This window comes from Pteronotus mesoamericanus, unplaced genomic scaffold (assembly GCF_021234165.1).
Source record: "Pteronotus mesoamericanus isolate MK-2021 breed Mesoamerican mustached bat unplaced genomic scaffold, CSHL_Meso_final contig_94, whole genome shotgun sequence".
Classification (NCBI taxonomy): domain Eukaryota; kingdom Metazoa; phylum Chordata; class Mammalia; order Chiroptera; family Mormoopidae; genus Pteronotus; species Pteronotus mesoamericanus.
In genome coordinates this window covers 5,515,559-5,541,527 of record NW_026555285.1, presented here as the reverse complement: position 1 = coordinate 5,541,527, position 25,969 = coordinate 5,515,559, and the positions used below count along the sequence as shown (strand labels likewise).

General features: G+C 37.0%; 1 protein-coding gene across 1 annotated transcript in view; it reads left to right on the top strand.

Moving 5' to 3' along the window:
- GPALPP1 (GPALPP motifs containing 1) overlaps positions 1-15,732 on the top strand; it is a 30,604-nt gene extending 14,872 nt beyond the window's left edge. Inside the window, exons 5-9 of the mRNA XM_054586361.1 lie at positions 3,927-4,058; positions 4,597-4,761; positions 8,022-8,120; positions 11,597-11,815; positions 12,426-15,732. Of these exons, the coding sequence (XP_054442336.1) occupies positions 3,927-4,058; positions 4,597-4,761; positions 8,022-8,120; positions 11,597-11,815 (615 nt within the window). The 3' untranslated portion in view covers positions 12,426-15,732. The remainder of the gene's footprint in view (positions 1-3,926; positions 4,059-4,596; positions 4,762-8,021; positions 8,121-11,596; positions 11,816-12,425) is intronic.
- Positions 15,733-25,969: the final 10,237 nt, after the last annotated feature.

Sequence of the window (25,969 nt, the reverse complement as noted above, 5' to 3'; positions counted from 1 at the left end):
TAAATTGATCTGTCTTGACTTCCTGTCTTTGTGGTGTAAACTTCTATGGTAGGAGACCTGTGAGTTTCAGTGATGCAGTCTCCCTGATCTGAACTTGATGCTCTTTGGATGCCTTTTATGCCATTTATGTTAGCTCTCTGGAAGTAATTGGGTTTTTATTGTTGTTTGATCATTGTTTGTTGGGTCCTTCCCTCCAACTGGTTAACTGAGGGTCATTCTGCCCACTGCGTCTTGAGGGGTTTTTGGTGCAGGTGCTGCTAGAACAAAACCACAAAGCCCAGGAAACAAACCCATATCCTCAAAAATAACTCCCCCCTGCCATCCCACTGTCAACAGCAAATGAACCAGTATTAATAAAGCTGTAAAAACATGAAGACTGTTATAAAAAGGAGAGAAATAAACTCTTAGTACAAAAATCTAATGACTTAATAAGCACAAACTTGATGGACCTGAAATGAACATTAAAAAGCTGTGTAGTAAAGAACATATTGCAAATCATGGAGAAGACCACAGTTGATTTCATCTTGGTAGTCTCTAGTACTTTCTGCTGTTTTTTCTTTCTGGATCTCCCTTTGGCAGTGTCAGATGGATTCCCAGCCTGCCCTTAGGCAGCCTGTTCAAGACTACCAGAGATCTACTTTCTGTGGCTGTCTCCTTCAGCTGTTATCTAATCACTCTGCACTCAGCAGTCAGGCTTAGGCTCCACAGGGTGGGGCAGAGTCCAGCCTGGGGGTGGGCTATTGTTTCCTCTCATATTGACACTCAGGAGAGTGGTCTGCCTGAGCAAGATGGCTGCTGCCATATGGGGGATGACTCAGCACTGGGATCTGGCCAGCTAATTCCTCAGTTCTCTCCCCAAAGCATTAGTCTCTGGCCTTTTCTCAAGTGTCACTCTCCCACTCTGCCCCCACCTTTTGCCAGAGCCCAGGGTAAGTGGCAACAAATAAAAATTTATGTGTTGGCACTTTAAATGGCTCTCTGCCTCTCCATCCACCCATCTGTGGCAGAGAGAAACCCTGCCGCTTTTCACAGCTGGCTGTTATCTGTATATTTTGGGGGCTCTGGTGCTGTAGGCTGGGGATTCCCACTTATGGTTTAGACCCCACCCTTCTCAGGCAGATCAAACTGGCCGCTTAAATATCCCTCTGGTGCTGCTGCCTGTGGGTGCCCAGTCAGCTTTCTCAAGTCCACCACACTTCTTACCAGTTGGGTTGTGCTAAATCTGATTCTTCTGTCTGTCTGAGGTTAGAAGGCTCCTGTCTCTGTTGTTCAGTTGTTTATTCTGGATAACTTCTACATAACTTAGTTGTAATTCCAGATTGGTCCTGGGAGGAGTTCAGTGTGACTTCCATTCACTCCTCCGCCATCTTGCCCAATTTAATACCTAGATAGGCTATGGGTTTATGACTCTGGCTTCTCATTTTCAGTTTAGTGCATTATACCTGATTTTCTGTTTGCTCCTCTATCCATCTAGCTTATGTCTTCCAACATCCTAAGGGATTTCTATTTATAAAAATTTCAGTTACTATCCTACCAAGATATGTTAGAATTTACCTTTATAAAACCATCCCCTTAAAAAAAAAATCTGTTAGATGGAATTAAAAATGCCATTAGCTTGTCCTTTTATCTTAAACTTCACTACTATAAGAATATCATGTCTCTTACAGTTTTATTTTCTTAATATATAATCTTTATTATATTTTTTTCTGTTACTGTTAGTACTCTATACTTCCCTCCCCACAAGCAATCACCACACTGCGGTCTATGTCCATAAGTCCTTTTTCCTTTTTGCTCAATCCCTCCACCCCCTAACCTCCCCCTGCCCTCCCCCCAAGCTGTCATCTGCTCTCTATCTATGAGTCTGTCTCTGTTTTGCTTGTTAGTTCAGTTTGTTCATTAGGTTCCATATATGAGTAAATTATTTGGTACTTACCTTTCTCTGACTGGCTTATTTCACTTAGCATAATGTTCTCTGGGTCCATCCATACTGTCACAAAGGGTAAAATTTTCTTCTTTTTTATGGCCAAGTAGAATTCCATTAGTTGTTTTATCCACTCATCTATTGCTGGACATTTGGGCTGCCTCCATATCTTGGCAATTATAAATAACACTGCAGTGAACATAGGGTTGCTTATCTTCTTTCAAATTAGTGTTTTGGGTTCCTACAGATATATACCCAGAAGTAGGATTGCTGGGTCAAAAGGCAGATCCATTTTTAATATTTTGAGGTATCTCCATACTGCTTTTTTATAGTGGCTGCACCAGTCTGCATTCCCACCAACAGTGCAAAAGGGTTCCCCCTTCTTCACATCCTCTCCAGCAATTGTTTGTTGATTTATTGATGATAGCCATTCTGACAGGTGTGAAGTGATATCTCATTGTGGTTTTCATTTGCATTTCTCTGATGATTAGTGATGTTGAGCATCTTTTCATATGTCTATTGGCCATCTGTATGTCCTTTTCGGAGAAGTGTCTTTGCCCATTTTATAATTGGGTGATTTTTTTGATGTTGAGTTTTCTAAGTACTTTATAAGTTTTGGATATTAACCCCTTATCGGATGTATCAGTGAATATGTTCTCCCCTTCTGTGGGTTGTCTTTTTATTTTGTTGACGATTTCCTCTGCTGTGCAATGTCTCTTATGGTTTTAAAAGTTCATGATATCTTTTATATCTGCTCATATGTGTCACCAAGTATTATATTTGTAGGGTGGTTGTAATATGTTTAAGATAAAGTCTTTGACATCAAAGAGTTTACTGTTGTAGAGATAAGCTATAAACATTTAAAGTTAAATCATCAACAGTTGAAACAAAGACAATAATAGAGAGGCTGCTGTGATATAAAAAACTGACTTGATCTTAGGATATTTGAGTCTTAGATGCTAGTTTTATAGTGTTAGACAAGATGTTTAACCTTTTGAAATATTAACCTAAGTTTCCTCAAAAAGAAAATAGATAATAATGCCATTTTACAGTTTTGTTACAAGGATCAAATTAGGCACGGTAAACACAGTCTGTAGTTTCTAAGACAGAGTGTATGATTTAGAGTAAGACACAAGACTGTATATCTAGTTATTTTTACCTCTGGCAATTGCTGTAAGGGTTCACAGAAGAAACCACAACTAGAAAGTTACCTTTGAGGGGTTAGTAGGGAAGATGTGAACAATACAAATGAACTCCTAATCGTGGTAGTTTGAAAAAAATAAGAAGCTGCCTTTCAGAGCTGGAGGACAAATGTGTTTTATTGTTCATCTGAATATGTCGTTATGTTTTAGGACAAGGTCTGCTTGAAACCCTACTGTATATAGCTTCTAACCCAGAGTCTTCCATGAAAACCCTTTATTAAAATGATTTAAGAACAAATTAAAATCAATAATTACAATACTGTCATATCTTTGGGGTAAGTGTACTTTGAGAACCAAATTAATGCATTTGGATTAGTATTTGTGACATGCACAGCATTTCTGTTTCAGTGGGGCGTACTGAGTCATGGGTTGGTACAGTTTCCAGGAGCATCTCACATGTGTGCCTGCCATCCCAAAGAGGTTTTCCTGTACCAGGAATGCAAAGGGTTTCACCTCTGACCTGTCAGTAATAGTTACCTAGAGTATCACTTTGAGAAGAATTAGGAGGCCACATTGTTGTCCATCAGGAAGAAAGCTGAAATAATTTAATGAGGTCTGCCATGGACTTCCATAGGCAGAGAGGAGGGGCGATCCCTACAGCATGGGTTCGTCCTCTCTGTACTGTGCACTTCAGGAAGTCACAGAAAGCTCCGTCGTTGCTCAGCACTTGGCCAGCAACATATTGTTTGCTTTTTGTTTATTGTCTCTTGGTAATCAGATTTGGTTAAATTTTAAGTAATTCAATCATTTCCTATAATCTGTAGCTCTGCTGTTGTTTTAAAGGTAATGTCTTATTTCAAAAGGAAACAGATAGCAGTGAAGATGAAGACATTGTTGGACCAATGCCTGCAAAAGGACCAGTTAACTATAGTGTAACAACAGAGTTTGAAAAAAGGGCCCAGAGAATGAAAGAAAAGCTGACCAAAGGAGATTGTGTAAGTTTTTAATATACTCTATTCTGAGAAATAGACTAACTAAATTAAAAATCTAAATTTAAAAATAGACATTAAAAAATACATATACAGGATGGGGCAAAAGTAGGTTTTACAGTTGTGAGTATGTGAAACATGATTTATTCTTATATTATTACTTAGTAATTATTGTATTATTTTACATATAAAAAACTGTACACCTACCTTTGCCCCACCGTGTGTGTGTGTGTGTATGTGAGAAAAATTTAGTTGCTAGGTAACCCAGAAGCTATAAAAGACTGGCAAATTTGTCTACTTAAACACTTTTGTATGGCAAAGATAACAAAATCAAAAGAACAATAAATTCGATGAAAGTATTTGTAACATATATGATAAAAACATCAATTCTTTCTATTAAAGCCTTTGTCTTAAAGTCTGCTATTTAACTTTAAAGCCTCAATTGAAAAACATAGTCACTTATACAACATTTTACACATACACACACGCAATCTTTCCAGTCTTCTGGGTTTTGTTTTTTTTTAACTTTTTGTTTCTCTTAAAGGATTCAGCTAAACCAATTACAAGGGAATTATGGATGACTGAGCTTCCTCCAGAATTGAAAGACTTTGGTCTTGGGCCCAGAACTTTTAAGAGAAGAACCGATGACAAATCCGGGGATCGATCAGTCTGGACAGATACTCCAGCCGACCGGAAAAGGAAAGCTAAGGTGAAAGTGTTTGTTCATGTATTTCTGTCCATGTTGGCTCTATTTTGAAAAGACACAAGGCAAAATATTTAAGGGTACTATTTTTTAAATTATGATTCCAAAGGGAAAAATACAGATTTCCCCTTGAAGGACAGTTGGAAGAAAGGGAAGTGACACCAGTTGCTTACTATTTCACAGTAAGTTGTATCACTTAAATCTCTAGGAAATCCTGAGACATGAGTTTATTGGCCTCATTTTATAGGAGAAATTTACCTCTATGAGGTCAGTTTTTGTGGTATTACAATGCTGGTAAGTAATGAACAATAATTCCATTGTAGACCTTTCTAACTCTAAGCTCTTGGAGTTAGAAATTCCAAAACTGGTCCTTTCACATCATACTACCTCCATGATAAAGTATCTTTTAAAATATCTTGAAAGAAAACAAAGCCACAGACTAATGTAGATATTCAACATAGAATAATGATTCATGCTACTATCAAAATAGGCAAGAGCACCCTCACTAATAGTACTAAATATTATATAATCTCAATTACATGTGGAATCTAAAATAAAAACAAAACTGAACTCATGGACAAAGCGAACAGATTGGTGGTTCCCTGAGTTAGGGAGTAAACAAATGGGTTGAAGGGAGTCAGAAGGTACAAGCCTCCAGTTATAAAATGAGTAAGTTCTGGGGATATAATGTACAGCATGGTGGCTATAGTTAACACTGTACTGCATATTTGAAAGGAGCTAGGAGACTGAATCCTGAATGTTCTCAGCACAAGGGGGAAAAAATTTGTTACCATGTACAGCGATGGATGTTAATTAGATTTATTGTGGCGATCATTTTGCAATATATATGAATATCAAATCATTACATTATATGCCTGAAACTAATATAATGTTAGTTATACTTCAATAAAAAATAAGCACCTTCATTAATGCAGTAAATAATTTACAAAATGTATATCCAAAAAAGTATGCATAAAATACTTTTTATTTTTTAAATTTTCTTTTCTTGAATTTTTCTGTTTATTTCAAAACACTTTATTGTAAATTAGGACTTGAACCACTGTCCCCAGCACTACTCCTTAAATTTACTCTATCCAAAGGTTTTAATTTCCTTAAGATATCCCATTCTGACTTTAAATACTAATTGGCACCTTATGATTATAGTTTTATCAGTTCTGACCAAAACAGTTGCACAATTCTTTTCCTCACTTGATTTATCTTTTTCATTAGTACCTAGTATTATGGGGATTTCTATTTTCATTCTGTAACTATAAATTGTATTATAAGGTTTCTGTTGGTTTCTGATAATAGATAAAAAGCTCCTTAAGGTACATTTATTTAAGTGGAGAATTGGTTGTGAAATAGTGTTATTGTTAAAATGAGGATAGTATGTTGAAGTCTCCACATTTTAAAACCCTACCCTGCATATGGGGCAGCACCGTAAGTTCTCTATTGCCCTGAAAATTAAAGGAATCTGAAAGTTGTAATAGAAAGGTGAGGTGAACCAACACATGGGGGCAGAAGAAGCAACAAAAGATGGGGTGTAGACTTGAGCCACACCTTTGACAAGTGTTGGAAGGCCTATCTAATCTGCCTTAACTGGTCTCTTATACAAATAATATACTATTGGCATTTTTATAATTTAGCCTTTAAGATTGTCTCCAAAAATATAATTAGTCCCTTGTTCACATGAACTTTTTTTTGTGCCCACATTTATTTATGCATTTTTCTGCCCTTCTGTATGCAGGAAGTCTTCAGAGAAAGATATCACAGGAAAATGGAACAAGTAGAAACTAGGCAGTACAATTTGAACAAAGTGGTTTTTGTCCCTGTGACTGAGTTTGTTAGATTTGATCATTCTTTTCAAGGCCTTAAAATGTATTGTTCAGTGTTTACAATGGACTCATGAAGGAATTATTACCATCCGTTATATTTTATGTGGTACTATATTACAGCAGATAGTACCACAGACTTACGTGTATTTGTGGTACCAACTAATAAATGTTACCACAGAGCTATTCATTTTCTGGTATTTTTGATCCTGTGTAAAAGTTCATGACTAATTTTTTATTTGTTGTAATAGATAGTCATTTCCTATTTAAAAAAAAATTTAATAGGTTCTCTTCACCACTTCATCTTACTTTTTAAAATTTGATTCCTCAGCATACATCTCCCATATCATTCATGTTATAACATTCACTTAGGCAACATCACCTAAAAGTAAAATTGTTCTTAGAAAGAAGTAGCAGTGTGGTGTATAAGTTAATTGAATAAAATATGTTATATTCTTACCTCCCATTCTTGACTAGATCTATTAGCTCTTCAATGGTCAGGTTTTTATCTCCAACTACCGTAGCATCATTTTTCTCTGAATATTTACAAGTAGAAGCATCTGTTTTCTGGGAAATATTTTATGAAAAAGTAAGAACTGAGTTATTCCTATGTTTTTAATGTACTTCATTAAATACAATGTTATTTTAGTTGATTATTAAAATCAACTCAAGAACCTCCTTAGTTTCCTTAAGCAAATAGCAGCAGTATAAAAATAAGCTTTGAGAACAATGGTTTTCGATTGTTTTTTATGTTTGCTTTCTTCATTTCTGGTTGAGACTGTATCCTCCAGAAATTTTTTTCTAACTAGAATTTGTTGGAAATTTACCTAAGTACATACTTCATTTTTGTGTGTGTGCTGTGGCAAATGATTTTTATCTCACTTTCAAATGCCAGTTGTTCGTTGCTGATGTACTTTGTGTATTGGCCTCGTGTCCTGCAGCTTTGTTGTGCCTGCTTACTAGTTCCGGGAGTGTTTTCGTTGGTTCCTTGAGGTTTTCTACGTACAAAGTTTATCATCTGCGAATACAGTTTTATTTTTCTTTTCCTATCTGTACACATATTTTTTTCTTAATTTGTTTCCTCAAAAGTGACTTCCCAAGTTTTGGAAACATATTGCAAGATTTCTTTTTAAGCCTTATTTTATCTTTTACACTTTATCATTGTTTGTCAAACTGATGTCTGAGATAAAGAAATAGGTGATTCATCCAGTTAGTTCATTGGATAAAGTTGTGTGGATTTTTTTCCTTGTTTCCAGGAAAATCTTAGATTACCAACAGACCTCTTATCAAGTATATGAACATATCTGGTAGGAAGAAGTTCAACAAGCCTGGCTTAGTTTAGCCTCTAATTAATCTGAGTAAAAATTACAGTATTTCCTTTTTGTTTCCCTTAATTATATGGTTCAGTAATGTGTTACTGTGCTTGTTCCTCAGGAGATGCAAGAAGGAAGGAAGTCACTCAGTAAGAAGGATGAAGAACATAAATTGTCAGGAAGGGAAAAGAGATTGGCTGAGCAGGTGTCCTCATACAATGTAAGTCATGGAATAAAATATATAACCTTTTATGTGTTCCTACCTTTTAATGCTCCTCATTTTTTCTTGTTTCTCTTTTGTATGTCTTCTCTTTACCTGTCTCTTTCTATACATCTGTTCTGAAAAATATTGAACTCTGTTGTGTATATATTTATGTAAAATCCTTTTGTGAAGGGTTTTTTAACGCATCTCATATAATAGTCTTAATTCATTTTTTTACCTAAGTCACATATCAGAAATTTAATTCCTAGAGATTGATAGCATGTGATCAGAAAGTAAGAGCCCTGCTAACTCTTCGAGAACATCAGTTCATACAATTTTTAATTATAAGCAGATTTGGAATATTTGATGTAAAGATTTAAATATGGGAGAAAAATGTTTTTAAAATATGGTTCAATCTAAATTTATGAACTGAAGAGTCAGTATACATTTGGCATATCATTATTTTGTTATATTCTCTTACTTGAAGGAAAAATAAAATAAATGAAAACCTACCCTGGCAGGCTAGCTCAGATGGTTAGAGCATCACCTGGATATGTCAAGGTTGTGGGTTCAATCCCTGGTCACGGCACATACAAGAATCAGCCAATAAATGAAACAAAAAATTGATGTTTGTCTCTTTCTCTTCCTCTGTGTCTCTAAAATCAATAAATAATTTTTTTTAATTTTAAAGATTACATCAAAAAACAAAACAAAACTGGTGTTTTAACTCAAAGAATAAATATAAATCACTGAGCCCATTGACCCCTGAAAGGTGTTGTGTTCAGGAAAATTACCTTCTGTCCCCAAGATATTAATTAATAAAAAGTTGCATAAACATGAAAAATATAATGAGAATGACTTATTGGACATGTAGAATAGTATCACAAACAGTGAAGCTGAAAAACTGACAAGCTCAAAAGTCACATCTCAACAAAATTTCATTTAAGCCATATTTTCTGACTGCGAGGAATTTAAGTTAAAATTCCAGTGACCTAAAAGTCTATACAACAAGAACTTAGAAAAATTTTAAATTTAAACTTTGCATCAAAGAAGACATGATAATGGAAGTTAGAAAATACCTAAACTTGAATGATACAAAAATATAACATATTAAAATGTGTGAGATGCAATATAAAGTGGTACTTAGAAACAAAGTTTATAGCCATAATGAGTTATGTTAGAAAAGAAGAATAGCTGAAAATTCACAAGCTGTGCATTTTTCCAAACGAGCATTTTTATAAAACTAAACATACGCTACCCTGTGACCCTGCACCTCCATCCCTGGGAGTTTATATAAAACAAATGAAAACATGTCAACAGGAAGGCTTGAACATGCTTTACTCATAATAGGCTCAAGAAGAGACTTGTATAAGAATATTCATAGATGCTTTATTTATAATAGCTAAATTTGTGAACAGCTCAGGTGCTCAGCAAAGAGAAAGTAAAACTAAACTGTATACAGTGAAATACTACTGGACAGTAAAATGGAACAAATTACAAGTAAATGTGATAATGTGAATGAACCTTGAAGGCATTATGCTAAGTGAAAAAAGTCTTATACAACAATTCCTACACAAGTCCACACTCTATGATTATGTTTATATGAAGCTCTACAATAAGCAAAATGAATCTATGGTGGGAAAAAAATCACAATAGTGGTTGCTGGAGTGGGAATGTGGGGATTGAGTAGGAGGGGGCATAGGGAGACTTTTAGGGTTATGGAATTTTTCAGATCTTGATAGGAATTTGAATTCTAAAACTTAGTAAATGTAATATTAAGATTTGTGCATTTTATTGTGTATAAACTTATGTTCAAGAAAAACTTGTAAACAAATATTGAACTCGAGCTAATGAAATGCATAATGAAGCACTTAGGGGTACATGTAATGATGTCTGCAATTGACTTTAAAATGTATTTAAAAATAAGAATTTTAATCTCATACTGAAATTTTGGTTACATGTAAGATATACTTTTCAAAATATTAATATAGTCTTAAGACTAAATCACCCTATAATTCTTAGTTTTGATAAATTGAGGACTATTTATTCTTTTTCAAAGATTTTATTTATTTATTTTTAGAAGAAAGGAGGGAGAAAGAGAGGGAGAGAAACATTAATGTGTAAGAAACATCAATCAGTTGCCTCTTGTACATGCCCCAACTGGGGCCAGGCCCACAACCCAGGCACCTACCCTGGCTGGGAACCTAAACAGCAACCTTTCGCTATGCCAGACAATGTTTAACCCACTGAGCCATATCTGTCAGGGCCAAGCGCTATTTAAAATGTTACCATGAAGCCCTGGCCGGTGTGGGCTCAGTGGGTTGAGCGTCATTCCACAAACCGGAAGGTCGCCAGTTGGATTCCAGGTCAGGGCACATGCCTGGGTTGCAGGCCAGGTCCCTGGCTGGGTGTATGTGAGAGGCAGTCAATTGATGTTTCTCACACATCAGGGTTTCACTCTCTTTCTCCTTCCCTTTCTTTCTCTAAAATTAAATAAATAAAATAGTTAAGTAAAATATTACCATGGAGGCAATATAAAAACCAAGCTAGAATCTTAGCTTGAATTTTCAAAAGTTACTATAAAACTGTCCCATTAACATAAATTGCTCTGGCTTTTTATAAATTCTTATAGAACAAATTTCAGTATGGGATTTTTTGTTAAATGATTAAATTGGGTAAATCATCCAATTGGCCATTTAGCACATTGAGCTCTACATGAATTGGCCTTCAGTGTGAGTTTTAGTGAATTGACTATGTGTAGGTGTTTTTATATATTTTTTATAGTTCTAGCACCAGTGTGGTCATGTGTGTCACGACAGGCAAAGTGTGCTAAACCAGAGAGTACACCTGAAACAACTGACCTAACAAATTCGAGACACCGAATTGTTTGAATTGATTATAATAATCCAGTCATATGATATAGTCCCCTTCTTTTTTTATCCTCACCCAAGGACATGCTCATTGATTGATTTTAGGGAGAGAGAGAGGGAGAGAAACATCAATGTGGGAGAGAAAAAATCAATTGGTTGCCTCTCGTACATGCTGTGACAAAAGACCAAATCTTCAACCTTTTGGTTTTGGGATGATGCCCCAACCAGCTGAGCCACACCAGGCTGGGCTTCTCCTGTCTTTATTAATGTTTAATTCACTAAATGTACTAATAACAGATGCTCCTTGGCTTATGATGGGGCTATGTCCCAATAAACCCATCATAAGTTCAAAATACCATTAAGTCAAAAATGCATTTCATATACCTAACCTACCAGATATCACAGCTTAGTCTAGCCTACCTTAAGTGTGCTCAGAACACTTATCACTTACAGTTGGGCAAAATCATCTAACATAAAGCCTGTTTTATAACAAAGCATTGACTATCTCATGTAATTATGCATATTGCTTTCGCACCATTATAAAGTCAAGAAATCGTAAAATCTACTTATAATTTAAACTAAGATTGTCAAACTAAGATTGTTCTATTCCCTTATTTTCCCCAGGAATCAAAAAGATCAGAATCTCTTTTGGACATTCATCAAAAAAAATTAAAGAATAAATCTGCTGAAGATAAAAATAAGCCCCAAGAAAGAATACCATTTGACCGTGATAAAGATCTCAGGGTTAATCGGTTTGATGAAGCTCAGAAAAAAGCCCTAATTAAAAAATCTAGAGAACTAAACACCAAATTTTCACATGGCAAAGGCAGTATGTTTTTATAAGTAAGTATATTTCAGTGAGGTATATTTTTATACCTATAAATTTGAACTTCTCTAAAAATAAATTTTATCTATAGTTATGTGCAAAAAATCTATTTCTTTTTATAATAGACTATAAACCTGTGAATATTTTTTATAAGAAAACTGATTTTTGAAAATTCAGCCTTCGTGTGCTTAAAAATGTGGTTTATAGAAAAAGTACCCTTGTTCTCACAATAACTTAATAGGGCATTGCTATTAAAAAATGCTAAAATAAAAGTTTAGTTTATGAGAAATGAAAGTATAGTTTAAAGGTTGAGTAAATATGAAGAAAGGAGGTTTGCTAGTATTCTTTTTATGTTAAATAAGATCTCAATTAGAAAATGTTCATTGCTTTTAAAAGTTCTCAATAAAGTAAAGTTCAAAACTGTTATATCATTTGTAGCCCAAACTGACATGGGTTCATAATGATGATTAAGGAGTTACATAAAAAGTAATGGTGCTTCTTTAAAATTTTTTATGATTTTTTTCAATTGTATGAAACCTACTTCAATATTAAAATGTGGCTTTCAGGGAAAACAGTTAAAATTAGAAATATTTTCCAACTTACTGAGTTTTCTTATTCTTACTTCAGGGGGATTTCCCTGTGCAATGAAGAAAAGTTGAAGAACACTCTTATCTGTTGGTCCACTGTTATTCCTTTGTTTTAAGTTTCTTAAACTTATTACAGTTAAAAGATTAGAGATTACTTTAGTCTTAAAAACCATACAAACTCACCTTGTTCTGTGCATCCTTTAAAGTCATGCAGAAGCATAAAATCTGTGTTTCTTACGTAGAATAATAGAATGTTATGTGTTTGACTTCTGAGAAAGTATGGGCTTTTCTTCAAATAATTATTCTGAGGATTCCCCCCACCGTGCCCTAATTTTTGTGATGTCTCCCAAGTGTTCTCTCAGACCCGGTCAGGACTGTCTGAATCCTGGATCTCCTCATTGGATATTACTAACCTGCCCTAGAGCAAGTGTGTCCGGTACTTAGAGTAAATCCAGGAATTTGAAATTGGATATTCCCTTTCAACTTCAGGGAGTGAATACACACTTACATGAAAATAGAATATATGGAGGTTTTGACTGTTTCTTTAACAGTTTGCTTATTTGGGTACTCAGGGCTTTTTATTTGTTGTTTGGGTTTTCTGGTTTTTAAGTCAGAAAGGAATCTCTGTTATCTCATGTTCTAAGGAAAAAGTACTTGATTTTTTTTCAACTTTAGATGGGGGGTTGCAATCTGAGGAACAAGGCATGCCGTTGACCATGAGCATTGTGAAGTCTAAGACTCAGTTCTGTGACCTCAGCCAAAGCTAAGTCTTTAAACTCTGCTTTGAGATGATCTTACTTTACCCATTTTTATTTAACAGATTTTAGCTAATTTATTGGGGACAAATCCTTTTATATCTATCAGTCATGAATAACCTTTTTTTAAAAAATGAAACTCTAACCATAACCACCCTAATGGAGCATTATAAGTTTGTAATGCTGTAAGTACAGCCTCTTTAGATGTTAAATACAAAATTCTAAATGGTTAAGGCCTAAATTCAAATTCTGTAAGTTATATTTTCTTGCATATTAATCTAAACTGTTCTGCTAGTTCTGTGTTCTAGTTTTGATAAAGCACAAGGTTTTAATCTTTCTGATTCTGATTCTTAGTTCATTTAGGCTTTATGAAAAATTGAGTAAACTGTTCAGAGAATAGTAAAGATTATTCTTCTTTTAATCATAGCAATACAGTGGTATTTTCAATAACATCTATGTAAACAGTAGCCTACTCAAGGAATATTGCTTTTAAAAAGATGAATTATTCTCCTAAGTAAATTCATGAAAAGACTTCTTGTTAAACAGAGTTGAACAGAGCTACCTTTTGACTAAAGATGTCATTTTTAGTGGATGGTATTGTGTAAACACAAAATTTTGTTGCAAGAGCATTCATTACTTTCATTTAATTTTGTTACAGTTTTTTTTTCCTCAAAGAAAGGAAAAAATATTTTCTATTTCCTCATCCTTCTATAGATTCCTAACATATATTTTTGGGAAATCTGGTATTTTTAAAGTAAAAATGTCATCTTTGGATACTTATTTTCACTTTGTTTTTATCCTAAGGGGATAAGGATATTTCTATATTACATACTTACTGTTTCTTCCCTCATACATGGAGTGTCCATGACCTTCGCAAAAGGGGAAGAAGCCTCTTCTTTCCATGAGCTACAACCTTCCTGCCACCTTGGATCTAAGGTTCTTTCATGCCACCCTGAATCCAGTTTTAATAAAATGTAAGAACAGACCAGAGGTCCTTCGCCCAATGGAGAGTCTAAACCCAGTATAACAACAGTGACAATAAAAGAGCAGAGTAACTGCACAGAATGGAAGGGTATTCATTTCATCTCCTCCTCTCTTCCAGGCTGCAAGAGGCCTGATTAAATCAAGTCTCCTATTAATCTGGTAGAAAATTGAGATTGTTGACATTTTCTAATAAGAATTTTTTAATATCCTATACTTCTTAGCCAAATTTTATAGAACTGTGACCCCTTTTGAAATTTAAAAAAGAGAAACATACCTGGCTGGGTGGCTCAGTTGATTGGAGGGTCATTGCACACCAAAAGGTTGCAGGTTTGATCCCCTGGCTGGTGCATACAGGAAGCAACCAACTGATGGATCTCTATCTCTGCCCCCCCCTCCACACCCCCTCCTCTCTCTAAAATCAGTAAACATATCCTTGGGTGAGGATTTTTTTAAAAAATGAAGAGAAAGCAACACTAAGTTCAAAAAGTGAAGCAGCTACTTTACATTTTTTACTGTTAAAGATGCCAGACATTTAAGGTCATTGCACCTGCTATAATATGATTTTGTTCTCTAAATAGTCATCTGAAATAAATGTAGAGGCTTCAAATAATAACCATATTACTGATAAGTAAATGGAGGAATTGGTGGCTAAATCCATAAGACTGGTTTATCAGTTAAACCCTTTCTATTTTACACAAAATGTTGTAAGCCCTACTCTCAAAACAAAAGAAAGCATATCTTAATAAATTTTTAATCTTACTCAGTGAGAATATAAAATGATGCGCACTTTTTTATATTAATTATTTACTGCAATGTAACAAGTTATTACAAAATTTAAGAGCTCAAAGCAACAAACATCTGTCATTTCACCGTTTATGTGGGATAGGGATCCAGGAACTGCTTAGCTTGCCACTCAGGAAGGTCAGTGTGTACCTGGGAGTGGTCTTTGGAGGCTCTAGCTGGGAAGGAGAACAAACTTAATCTTGATTGGATATAGGAACCACGTGACATTTAATCACTTGAACATTTAATGGTTCTTTGAATGAATGGTTTGTTTTACAGGTGAAGTTGAGATTTGCATGGTACTGAGGCTTACATGCTCCAGATAAACGGTTATTACATAAATTATTTGATCCCAAAACATAGCACATTTTGTTTCTTATACAGAGTGGATAATGTATTATGACCCAGATATGCATGGTCATGGGAGATAGTTTTTAAGACTATTTACAAGAGCCCTTATCACTCCTCTTTTCAGTTTTTTCATGGTAATGTTAGAAGGGAAAAAATATCTATTGAGCTAGATACCTAAGAGGAAGAATTAATATGAAGGAAAGTGGTTAGAGATGGTACCCATGTAACATCAAAACCAAGTCTTCTATTTCAGATAACTTATTTTACTTTGATTTCTGATGCCATCATATCATTTAAGTCTGCAGTTACAAAAGGTCATGCATTTCCTATTATAGGAGAGGTATATATTGTATTTTGCAGCTGAAAAAACTGTGACTGTAGTATGTAAAAAATTAAACAGCTATACACTGCCCATTTTGATCTTTTCATTTTCAATTTTACAATTAAAAGACTGTTTTTAGAAAAGAATAATTCCTGAGGTAAATTTTTTATGTATAAATAAACTTTCATCTATATCTAAGTTGTGGTCCTGTATTTTTGTTTTGTCTTAATATTACTAGCTCACCTGAGACAGGCAATATTGGTAAAGAGAATATCCTGTAAAGATTCTTCAGTCCACCCAGATCACTGTGGGCTATTGTGAAATCTTTCCCCCCAGCTTACTTGCCAGGTTTTCATTATCCCAATATAACTGGGTAACTATTTATTTAGAAATGGAAGACAGACAAATGCTCTTTAAGAGTACCAAGGCACAAGAGGGGCTGTATTGGGTTCTTCCAAGATTCTGTGGTTCTACATGTCATAGGGTTATGCAACAGTTGGGATTTTAATTGGTTGAGTGAGAATGATCCTTCCTTCCCTCCTCCTTCCCTCCCTCCCTCCCTCCCTCCCTCCCTCCCTCCCTTCCTTCCTTCCTTTCTTCCTTCTCCCTGTACTTCCCAAATTCTTTCACAAAGTATGTATTTCTCTATAATTTGGGTGGGGGTGTTAACCTTTTTTTTAATTCCTAGTTTTTTATTATATAAGGTCAGAGCTGGAAACTGAACTACTGGGAGACTACTGAAGAAGTGACAAAAAGAGATACTTTGCAATACAAAAGCTATGGATTAAAAGACAGGAATCTGAACTTTCAGATCAAGGAAAGATAATCCTTGAGCGTTCAGATCATTTCCCTATAATATATATCTCTTAAGAAAATAATGTGTTTGGTCATTCATTTAGTAAAGGGCCGAGTGTGTGCTAGTTGCTAAGAACACAGTGGTGGACTTCCAGGCAAGATGGCAGGCAGACATGGCTTGCCGCTTTGCACAACCATGTCAAAATTACAGCTAAAAGTAGAGAACAACCATCACTCAGGAATGTCAGAAATTGAGCTGAATGGAATTCTGACAGCTATAGAATCAAAGAAACCACATCCATCCAGAACAGTGGGAGAGGTGCAGACACGGAACGGGCTGGTTCAGCCCCACGTGGATAAAAATTGATGAGTGAGGAGTCCCAGCCCCAAACCAAGATTCCCCGGCCCAGGATTCCAGTGCCAGGTGATGAGTCCCCACGACTTCTGGCTGCAAAAACCAGCAGGGATAGAGTTGGTGGAAGAAACTACTGGAGCCCCAAGCAGTTCCTCTTAAAGAATCCACATGTGGACTCACCTACTCAGACTTACTCCCTCTGAGCTCCATCACTGGGGTAACAACTTGAGAGGCATCAGTGGTACACAGGAAGAAACTGAAGTGTCTGACATCAAGGCAGGCAGAGGCCATTGTCCCTTTGCTAAACTCTTCCCACACAGAGCCAGTAGGCTGGTGCCATATCTGAGACTCCATCAACCTAGCTAACACTGTTTGATCTGCCTTGGAGAGCCCCAGAGCCTCCGCCCACCCAACTTATGGGACCGCCTAAGCTGTTTTTCCATGGGAATGGCAGGTCTTGGCTCCTAAACCCTATTAAACAAGTAACAGCTGGCTTCAGTGAGCCCTAGCAGTAGACATACTAGATTTACAGCTTGGCTTTGCTTAGGAATCTCCAAGTCCAGCACAAGTAGCAGCCATCTCAGATTGCTTTGTAGCTCATGCTGGGTGCCCTGGGCAAAAGACAGGTGAGGGCTGACCTTGGCCTGCATCACCTGGGAAACACCAGGGCCAGCACACCCGGTGGACAGCTACAGACCACATCGGAGCACCACTACCCTGCCCCTGCACAGCTGATCCTCCATGGTGGGCAGAAGTTGGTGATCAGTGGCCACAGCCAGTCCTTGCAACTGACTGACCTGGGTAAATCCCTCCCATTGATCTGCCAACAGTAACCAAGGCTCAATTACAAGAGGAGGGCATACTGAGCTCATGAAGGGCGCCCTTCGAGTGCCCAGCTTCAGTAATAGGGGAAGATGTTCCACCAGACCCTACGGGACACCTACTACATTAGACCACACTACCAAGACAAGGAGTCAAATGAGCTCTGCCTAATACATGGAAATAAACATGGGGAGGCTGCCAAAATGAGCAGACACAGAAACATGGCCCAAATGAAAGAACAGATCAAACTTCCAGAAAAAGAGATAAATGAAACAGAGATAAGAAACCTATCAGATGCAGAGTTCAAAACGGTTACAAGAATGCTCAAGGAATTTAGTGAAGACTTCAACAGCATAAAAAAGATCCAGTCAAAAACAAAAGATACACTCACTGAAATAAATGATTTACAGGGAAACAACAGTAGAATGGATGAAGCTGAGAATGCAATGCTTTAGAACATAAGGAAGCAAAAACCAACCATGCAGAGCAAGAAGAAAAAAATCCAAAAGAGGATAGTATAAAGAGCCTCGGGGACAACTTTAAGAGGTCCAACATTCACCTCATAGGGGTGGCCAGCAGGAGAAGAGAAAGAGCAAGAAATTGGAAATCTGTCTAAAAAAACACTGAATGAAACCTTCCCTAATTTGGTGAAGAAAATAGAGACATGCAAGAGAATCCCAGTTATTATGGGTGCAAGGCAGCCTCCTGTAAGACGTATAATTAAAATGCCAAAGGTTAAATATAACAAGAGACTCTTAAAAGCAGCAAGAGAAAAGAAGTTAGTTGCTAGATGGGAAGGAGGAAGGGGAGAATGAGTGAAGATGTGAGAGGGTTAAGAAGTACAAGTAGGCAGTTACAGAACAGCCATGGGATGTAAACTACAGTATAGGAACTGGAGTAGCCAAAGAACTCATATGCGTGACCCATGGACATGAACAAAGGAGGGAGAAGCAACCTACCAGATGCAGAGTAGGTGGCACTGGGTGGAGGGAGGCAAAGGAAAAATGAGGACAACTGTAATAATATAATCAATAACATAATTTAAAAAAACCAAACAGTGATGAGTCAGACATCTGCAACTCTCCTCCTTGAGGAGAGATTCTATTCCAGTCACTACACGGTATGCACAGGTAAGTAATGCACATTCCCTGCCTCATGATTTTATATACATTCCAGTGAGAGAGCAGAAGAGGATCTCAGTAAAAACAATGAAGTGTACTACATGATGACTATAGCTAATATTGCTGTATGATATACAGGAAAGTTGTTAAGAGAGTAAATCCTAAGAGTTCTTTTCACAAAGAGAATTTTTTTTCTTTTCATTTTTTTATTGTGCCTATATGAGAATGTTACCAATAGATGGAGGTCAGAAGTTCAAGTACTGAGGGTGTGGCATGCAGCCAGTCAAAGAATGCCTTTGTTGCAAACCTCCTGGAACCATGGCAAGAACACTGAGTTTTGCAACACAGTTTCCACGCGGCATGAGGCCATGATGTCCATTGCCCAAGTAACCAAGCACATGCCTTGCCAACACTTTGCCCTGGGTAGATTTCACACTGCACCAGGGGAGTCCTCCCCTACCCCTGGCCAAAATTGCAACTGCTGGAGGTTCTTACACTGAGCACACAAAAGACTAGCAAGATAATTGGATGGAGGAAAAAGCCCTCCTACTCCCTTCGAGTACCAGATTGGGGGTGGGACCAGGGGATGGCAAGTACATGCACCATAGAAGTCAAAATGGTGCCAGGCACAGGTGCTGGACCAAAGCAGCCTGTCAGTCTAGCCTGGGGAAAGAGAGTTCGTTGGAAGATAGACTCACCCAAAGCACATGATAGTTCAGGAAGTTGATTGGTCATTTTGGGAGAGTCCGCTGTTCATCCCACACACAAAACTAATAGTACCAGGGGAACAAAGAAATTCTCTTGCTCTTGGCTTGTTGCTCAGGACCTGCACTTGCACGACCTTTGGCCTTAGCAACCATGTGGCCCATAGTCTCTAGGAGGAAGTCTCTCTCTCTCTCTCTCTCTCTCTCTCTCTCTCCCGCCCCCCCCCCCGCCGCTGACCTGGTGAAGAATTTGCTGGTGTGTTCACACACTCTTCTGGAAGCACGTGACCTTGCAGACTTAGCAGCTGCAAGACCCATGGCCTCCAGGAGGGAGCCTGAAATGGACAGCAGCTAGGAACAAGCTAAGCTACCTGGATGACCACTTAGCAGCCACATGCGGACTCGAAAAAACAGCAGTTTAAAGTGGAGCAGGGACTCTGGCCACTCTTTTGTTTTGGTCTTGCTGAGGAAAGTTGGACTTTGGGTTTTGCAGGGAAGAGAAGCTTTGAGACGGGGAGTCTGCCATTCTCCCAAATCATGCAGCATCTAAATAAAACCTTTTTCTTTCTCACCAGCCTCTGCCTCTTGAGTTTGGCTTTTGTGGTGGTAGGCAGACAAACCCCCTTTTTTTGGAAACAAGCAGATAGCTATTAGCTGAACCTATCATGACAAACATTTCACAATATATGTAAATCAAACTATCATGTCCTATGCCCTAAGCTTATACAGTGATGTATGTCAGTTATTTCTCAATTAAACTGGAAAAAATCAAGTAAGTGCAAATTGTGGCAAGTGTTATAAAGAAAAATGAGTAGTAAAGAGTCTAACAGTAGTTGAGGAAGGAAATCCTATTTAAGTAAGTTGATAAGGAAAGTCTCTCTGAAGAGATGTCTGAACTAAAACCTAAATGAGAAAGGAGCTTACTAGCAGTGTGAAAAATGATTGACCACTTAGACAAAGGCCCTGCAGCATTAGTTCTGTGGTGTTTGAGGAACCACACCCATGTGGGTTGTATATAGTGAGAAACATGCTCAGGGCTAGTCCTTGCTGCAGACACTAGAAAGGCCCTATTGTATGAAGGCATTTAATGCAGTCCTGGAAGGTGAAAGAAGACTTCCAGAGGAGAGTACTTATCAGCCAAATCATAAACATTATTTCAGCATTAATCATATTGGTCCTACTACCAAAGGTCTACCCTACTGGCCTTCCAGAATTTCCCAAACATGTCTGAATTCATGCCCTGAGCCCTCACTCTGAAAACCTGTACGTAACCCCACTTAAAACAATCATCAGAATATTAGTACATTGAACTTCTGCCTATACTTTTATCACCAAAGAGCAATTTATTTAGGTAGAGCTGTTTAGTTTTGTTTTCTCAGAATTTCTTGTAAAATATGGTTCTGTTCCTCCTCTTAGACCTAATTATTGAGGTTTACATACATTCTTTTTAAAAGCTAGATAGCACCAGATGAATTCAATTAGTTCAATTAATCTTTAATATTTCAGGACATGGCAAACCTTTTTATTTGCAGGCTGAAGAATACAGTAGATACATTCCTTACCTTGGATCACTTTAATAGGAATCATTTAGGGAGCTTTTTTAAATGCAGATTCCCAAATTCACCTCTACTGAGTGGGAATCTTTGAGGTTAGAATCAGGAAATCTCTATTTTTAACTATTTCCCCAGTCTTTCTTTGTCAACTCAAGTTAGAGATTCGTTGCACTTACTATGCTTTTTTTTTTTAACCCTTACCCAAGGACATTTCTTCATTACTTTTTGAGAGGAAGAAAGGGAGAGAGGAAAAGAGAGAGAAACACCTGGATCAGGGATCATATGCACCTGGACCAGGGATCAATCCTGCAACCTAAGTATGTGCCCTGTCTGGAAATCGAACTCACAACCCTTTGGTTACTGGGCAACACTCCAAACCACTGAGCCACACAAGCCAGGGCTTATTGGATATGTTTTTATAAACAGTCCCCTCTCCCTTGTTATATGCCCTACTTCCCTTCATTAAATATTCTTTTTTTCCCTTGTTAAATTTTTTTTATAAGCAATAATTTTCTGTTACATAGCTACAATGACCAGTAAAAATATTTGGATTATGAAGCATAAATTATCATTTATATTGAGTGAATTGATGCCTGAAAGTTTTCATTCTTTAACATTTTTTCCAGGCAGCTACTACAAGGCTCAAGATTCTACTGTCAAAGATAATTCAGTTTCATTACACTTTGCCTTTTCTAAGGCACTTTTTAAAATAGAAAAGCCCCTAAGAGAATTAGTTAGGTTACAAGATCCTTGTCCTTGTTTGACGGGGGCCCCATGAGATCAATATACTCATACATCCTGGAAGTGCAGAACACTGAAAGGGTGTGGCCCACAATGAGATGCTAAAGATAAACTCCAAGAGTGGTCTCTGCCTTATGACTGTTTTCCTTGGAGGAGTTAATCAGTTAACATTACTGACATACTTTAAGTTCTGAGATACCTGTGCTTTGGCAGCTAAGGTATTACTTCAAAAGCTAGTGAGTTGACTTTAAAATCTCAGCTTCTGTATTTACTAATAAATACAACAATAGATTTAAAATGTCAAAAAGCAAAGATATGTGACTGTTTTAGGACTGAAAATTTTCAGGGACCTATGCCAGAATACTGAATATTTTAAATCACCTTGCTACTGTCCAGTCCTTTCTAGAACTCTCATTTGGTTTCTTTAGGATGGGGTAATTGGCTGGACAGACCACTTGATAAGGTATACAGTCCTCAAATTTTCTCTTTATACAGTCAGTGCTCTGAGATACGAATAAACTTGCTGCTTTTATCACTAAACACAAAAGAAGAAATGGAGTTGCCTATGTATATAATTTTTTATGGTTTTTATCTTTTGAGGTAATGGTTGAAAGCAACAAATTTGCTCAGCTCAACTAAGAATGCATAATATTATACCTCATTCATACTGCATATTTAATGAAAGCAATTTATTAACCTAACATTGCTACTTTTCAACAACAGGTATAGGCATAATTTTATATTGGCCAGAAAATAAACCTAAAAATTGTGGCCATTCTTCAGTCTTCATTTTAACTATATATTTTATGGCTCTTTAAATTGGTCTTTTTTTCCAAATAGCCTTTTTACTGGTTAATAAAACTGTCATATTTGAAAACCAAGATTTTTAGATTTAAAAGTTTACCAGTCAAACCAGTTATCAGTAAAGACAAGATTAGAACTCACCTGTCAGTTTGTAAGATGTTAGTTGACTCATTATACAGTGATGCTTCTGAGAAAATAACACGATCCCTGGCCAGGTGGCTTAGCTGGTTGGATTGTCATGCTGTGCACCACAGAGCTGTAGGTTTGATCCCTGGCCAGGGCACACACCTGTGTTGTGGGTTCAGTTTCTGGTCCAGGCACATGAGGGGAGCAGCAGTGTTTCTCTCCCTCTCTCTCCCTCTTTCTCTCCTTTCCTCTCTCTCTAGAATCAATAAACATATCCTTGGGTGAGGATTTAAAAAAAGAATTATTTTAAAAATAACATAAAAAGATGGATTCAGAGATTTCCTTTTACCAACTAATCATAAAGAGCTTTTTAAAAATTCATATATTCCTTACAATGAGTGCATATCAACACCCAGAAAGACTGCATCTTTAGTTCAGCATTTACCAGAACTGAGTAATATCAAGGTATAGAAGGTTTAGAGGCACAATAGTTAGACTGATTTAGTCAACAAAAACCTCTAAGTCATTGTTTTTCAAACATTGGTGTTCACCAGAATCCCCTATGAGCTTATTAAACACATAGAAGTCCTAGCCTTATTATGAGAGATTTTGATTCTAACTTAGGTTTGAAGTTTAACCCAGGCATCTATTCTTGTCAAACTCCCCAGGTAATTCTAATACACTCCAAAGTGTAAGAACCAAACTTGGTTTGGTCTAAACATGGCATATTAAGATTTCCAGAATAAAAAAGTCAGATTGTTGTCATGTCAGGCTGTGGCCACTGAGCCTCTTGATTCAAAAGACAGATGGCAAATTCAAATTCATCCCCCAGCCTCCCCTTGACACTAGAACACAGGTACATGGCCTGGGGTCTGCCAATCAGATGCACCCACATGGGATTGGAATTCTAAAGGGAAAAAGTGAAGAAACAGACATTCTGAGAATCATCTGGTAGGTGCAGTGGTAGAGGTGGCCAACAGCAGCAGAGGTGGCCATCAGCAGCAGAGGTGGCGCTTCTGGTACGCAGATCCAAACATTACTGGTGTCAACCACCACGTTGGAGATCCTTGGTAGGGCATGGAATTATGGTGACACCGGTGCTTCACTAGAGGAGTGTTGCAATGTAGGGGGACCAATCCCTGGTTATACAGCCTCTGGGTCTGCTTAACTTAGCCAGATATATTATTTTGTTTGCAACTAACAGCCCTGACTAGCATAAGGGAATTACATTATACTAGTTAAGAGTATAAACTTTGGAGACAGCAGCCCAGAACCAAATGTTGGCCCTGCTATTAGCTGTAAAAACTTGAGAAAGTTTCTTAACCTATCTTATCCATAATTTGTCTTAAAATGGGGGCAATAATACCTGATAGGGTGGTATGAAGGTTACATGAGATGACACATTTACACAATTAACACAAAATGCAGCAATAAATGATGGTTGTTATTGTTGTAGAACCCTGGATAATAGAACCACTCAGACAAATTTTGTGGACAGACACATTCATTTCTTATAAACTCGGAAAATTCCTGACCCAGCAATTCCACTTCTGGGTATGTATCTGAAGAAACTCAAAACACTAATTTGAAAAGATATCTGCACCCTTATGGTCATTGCAGCACTATTTACCAAGAGTCAATTAATAGGTAAGTGGATAAGAAAACTGTAGTACATACATTCAATGGAATATTGTTTGGCTATAAAAAAATTAAATCTTACCATTTGTAATAGCATGAATGGACCTAGAGGGTATTATGCTAAGTGAAATAAATCAGACAGAAAAACACAAATACCACATGATTTCACTTATATGTAGAATCTAAAGAACAAAGCAAACAAACAAAACAGAAACAGGCTCATAGATGCAGAAAATAAACAGATGGGAGGGGGTCGAGGGGTTGAATAAAAAAAGATGAAGGGATTAAGAAGTACAAGTTGGTAGTTACAAAATAGTCATGGGAAGGTAAAATACAGCATAGAGGGCATAGTCAATAATGTTGTAATAACCATGTATGGTACCAGATAGGTACTTGAATTATTGGAGAGATCACTTTGTAAATTATATAATTGTCTAACTGCTATGCTGTACATCTGAAACTAATATAAAATAATACTGAATGTAATTGAAAAATAAATAAATATGTTTAAGTAAAAAAAAATTCCTATACTTATCAGGACCCTTAGAAGCAAGTGATAGAAACCTAACTCAAACATGTTTAAGCAAAAAAATAAAAATAAAATAAAATAATTTATTCACTCATGTAATGAGAAGTCCACAGGGTTGTCCGGGCTTTAGGTACAACTGGTGTTGGATGTCCAAAGTATGTCATCAGGACTCCGTCTCTGTCCCTCAGTCTGCTTTTCTTTGTATGGGCCTAATCATTAGAAGGGCTTTCCAAATAGTGACAAACGTGGATAACAGCACCTCTTAAGTGACATCCTACCAGCTTAGCAGCCCAATAAAAACAGAGCAGCCCATTTGTTCATCCCTGAATCAATCATATGATCAAGAGACATAACACTCACTGGCCTAGGATGGCTCTCGTCTCTACTAATAGCACTAAAGGGTGGGTTAAACCTTATCTAAACTACATAGATTAAGAATTTGGGAAGGTAGTTCCCTAAAAGAATGTGGAAGTGCTATAACTGGAAACAAAGTAGGATATACTATAAAGGCAAAAACATCTGATGCTTGCTATAGCCCCCATCTTATTTTTTATTCCCATTGATTTTCTAATAAGAATACCAAAATGGGATATCACCCACCTACCTCTCAGTTCCCAGGTTTACAAATGTTAGTGTCTGGTCATTGCATATCCTCTTTTCCCTAGGTGTCTTCTAGTTTGGCTCTCATGGTTATGAATCTTTGTGTGGAGGCATATAGGGAAGGAACATCCACACACTGATGTGCTTTAGAGATGACTTACTCGGGGTAGGTCCTGCCCAATAAGGAGGCATTGCTTGTCCTCTATTTACTTGCATCCATCAAATCCTCTGCCATCAAGAGGTACGTTTAGGACAAGTAGTAGAATAAACATCAGTTTATTCACCACATTCTGCTTCAATTTATAAATCACAATACAATCAAAATGATATATTTAGCTTTTCCATTTATAAGCAAGAAAAGAAAAGAGAAGAAAGGGAAATGAAAAAATATAAGGAATTGCTAGTTTCAGCCCAATCAATAGCCAGGAAGCTTGCCTGACACTGCCAATTAACCATGTGTCTTGGATGGAAGGTGTTCAATATCTGAGGTAAACATCAAAAGAGATTAGCCACATTTGGGGCTGAAAACTCCCAAATCACAAAACTAAATGAAAGCAAGAAGGAGAATGGGAGAGTCTCCTGAGTACCTACAGATCTGGGT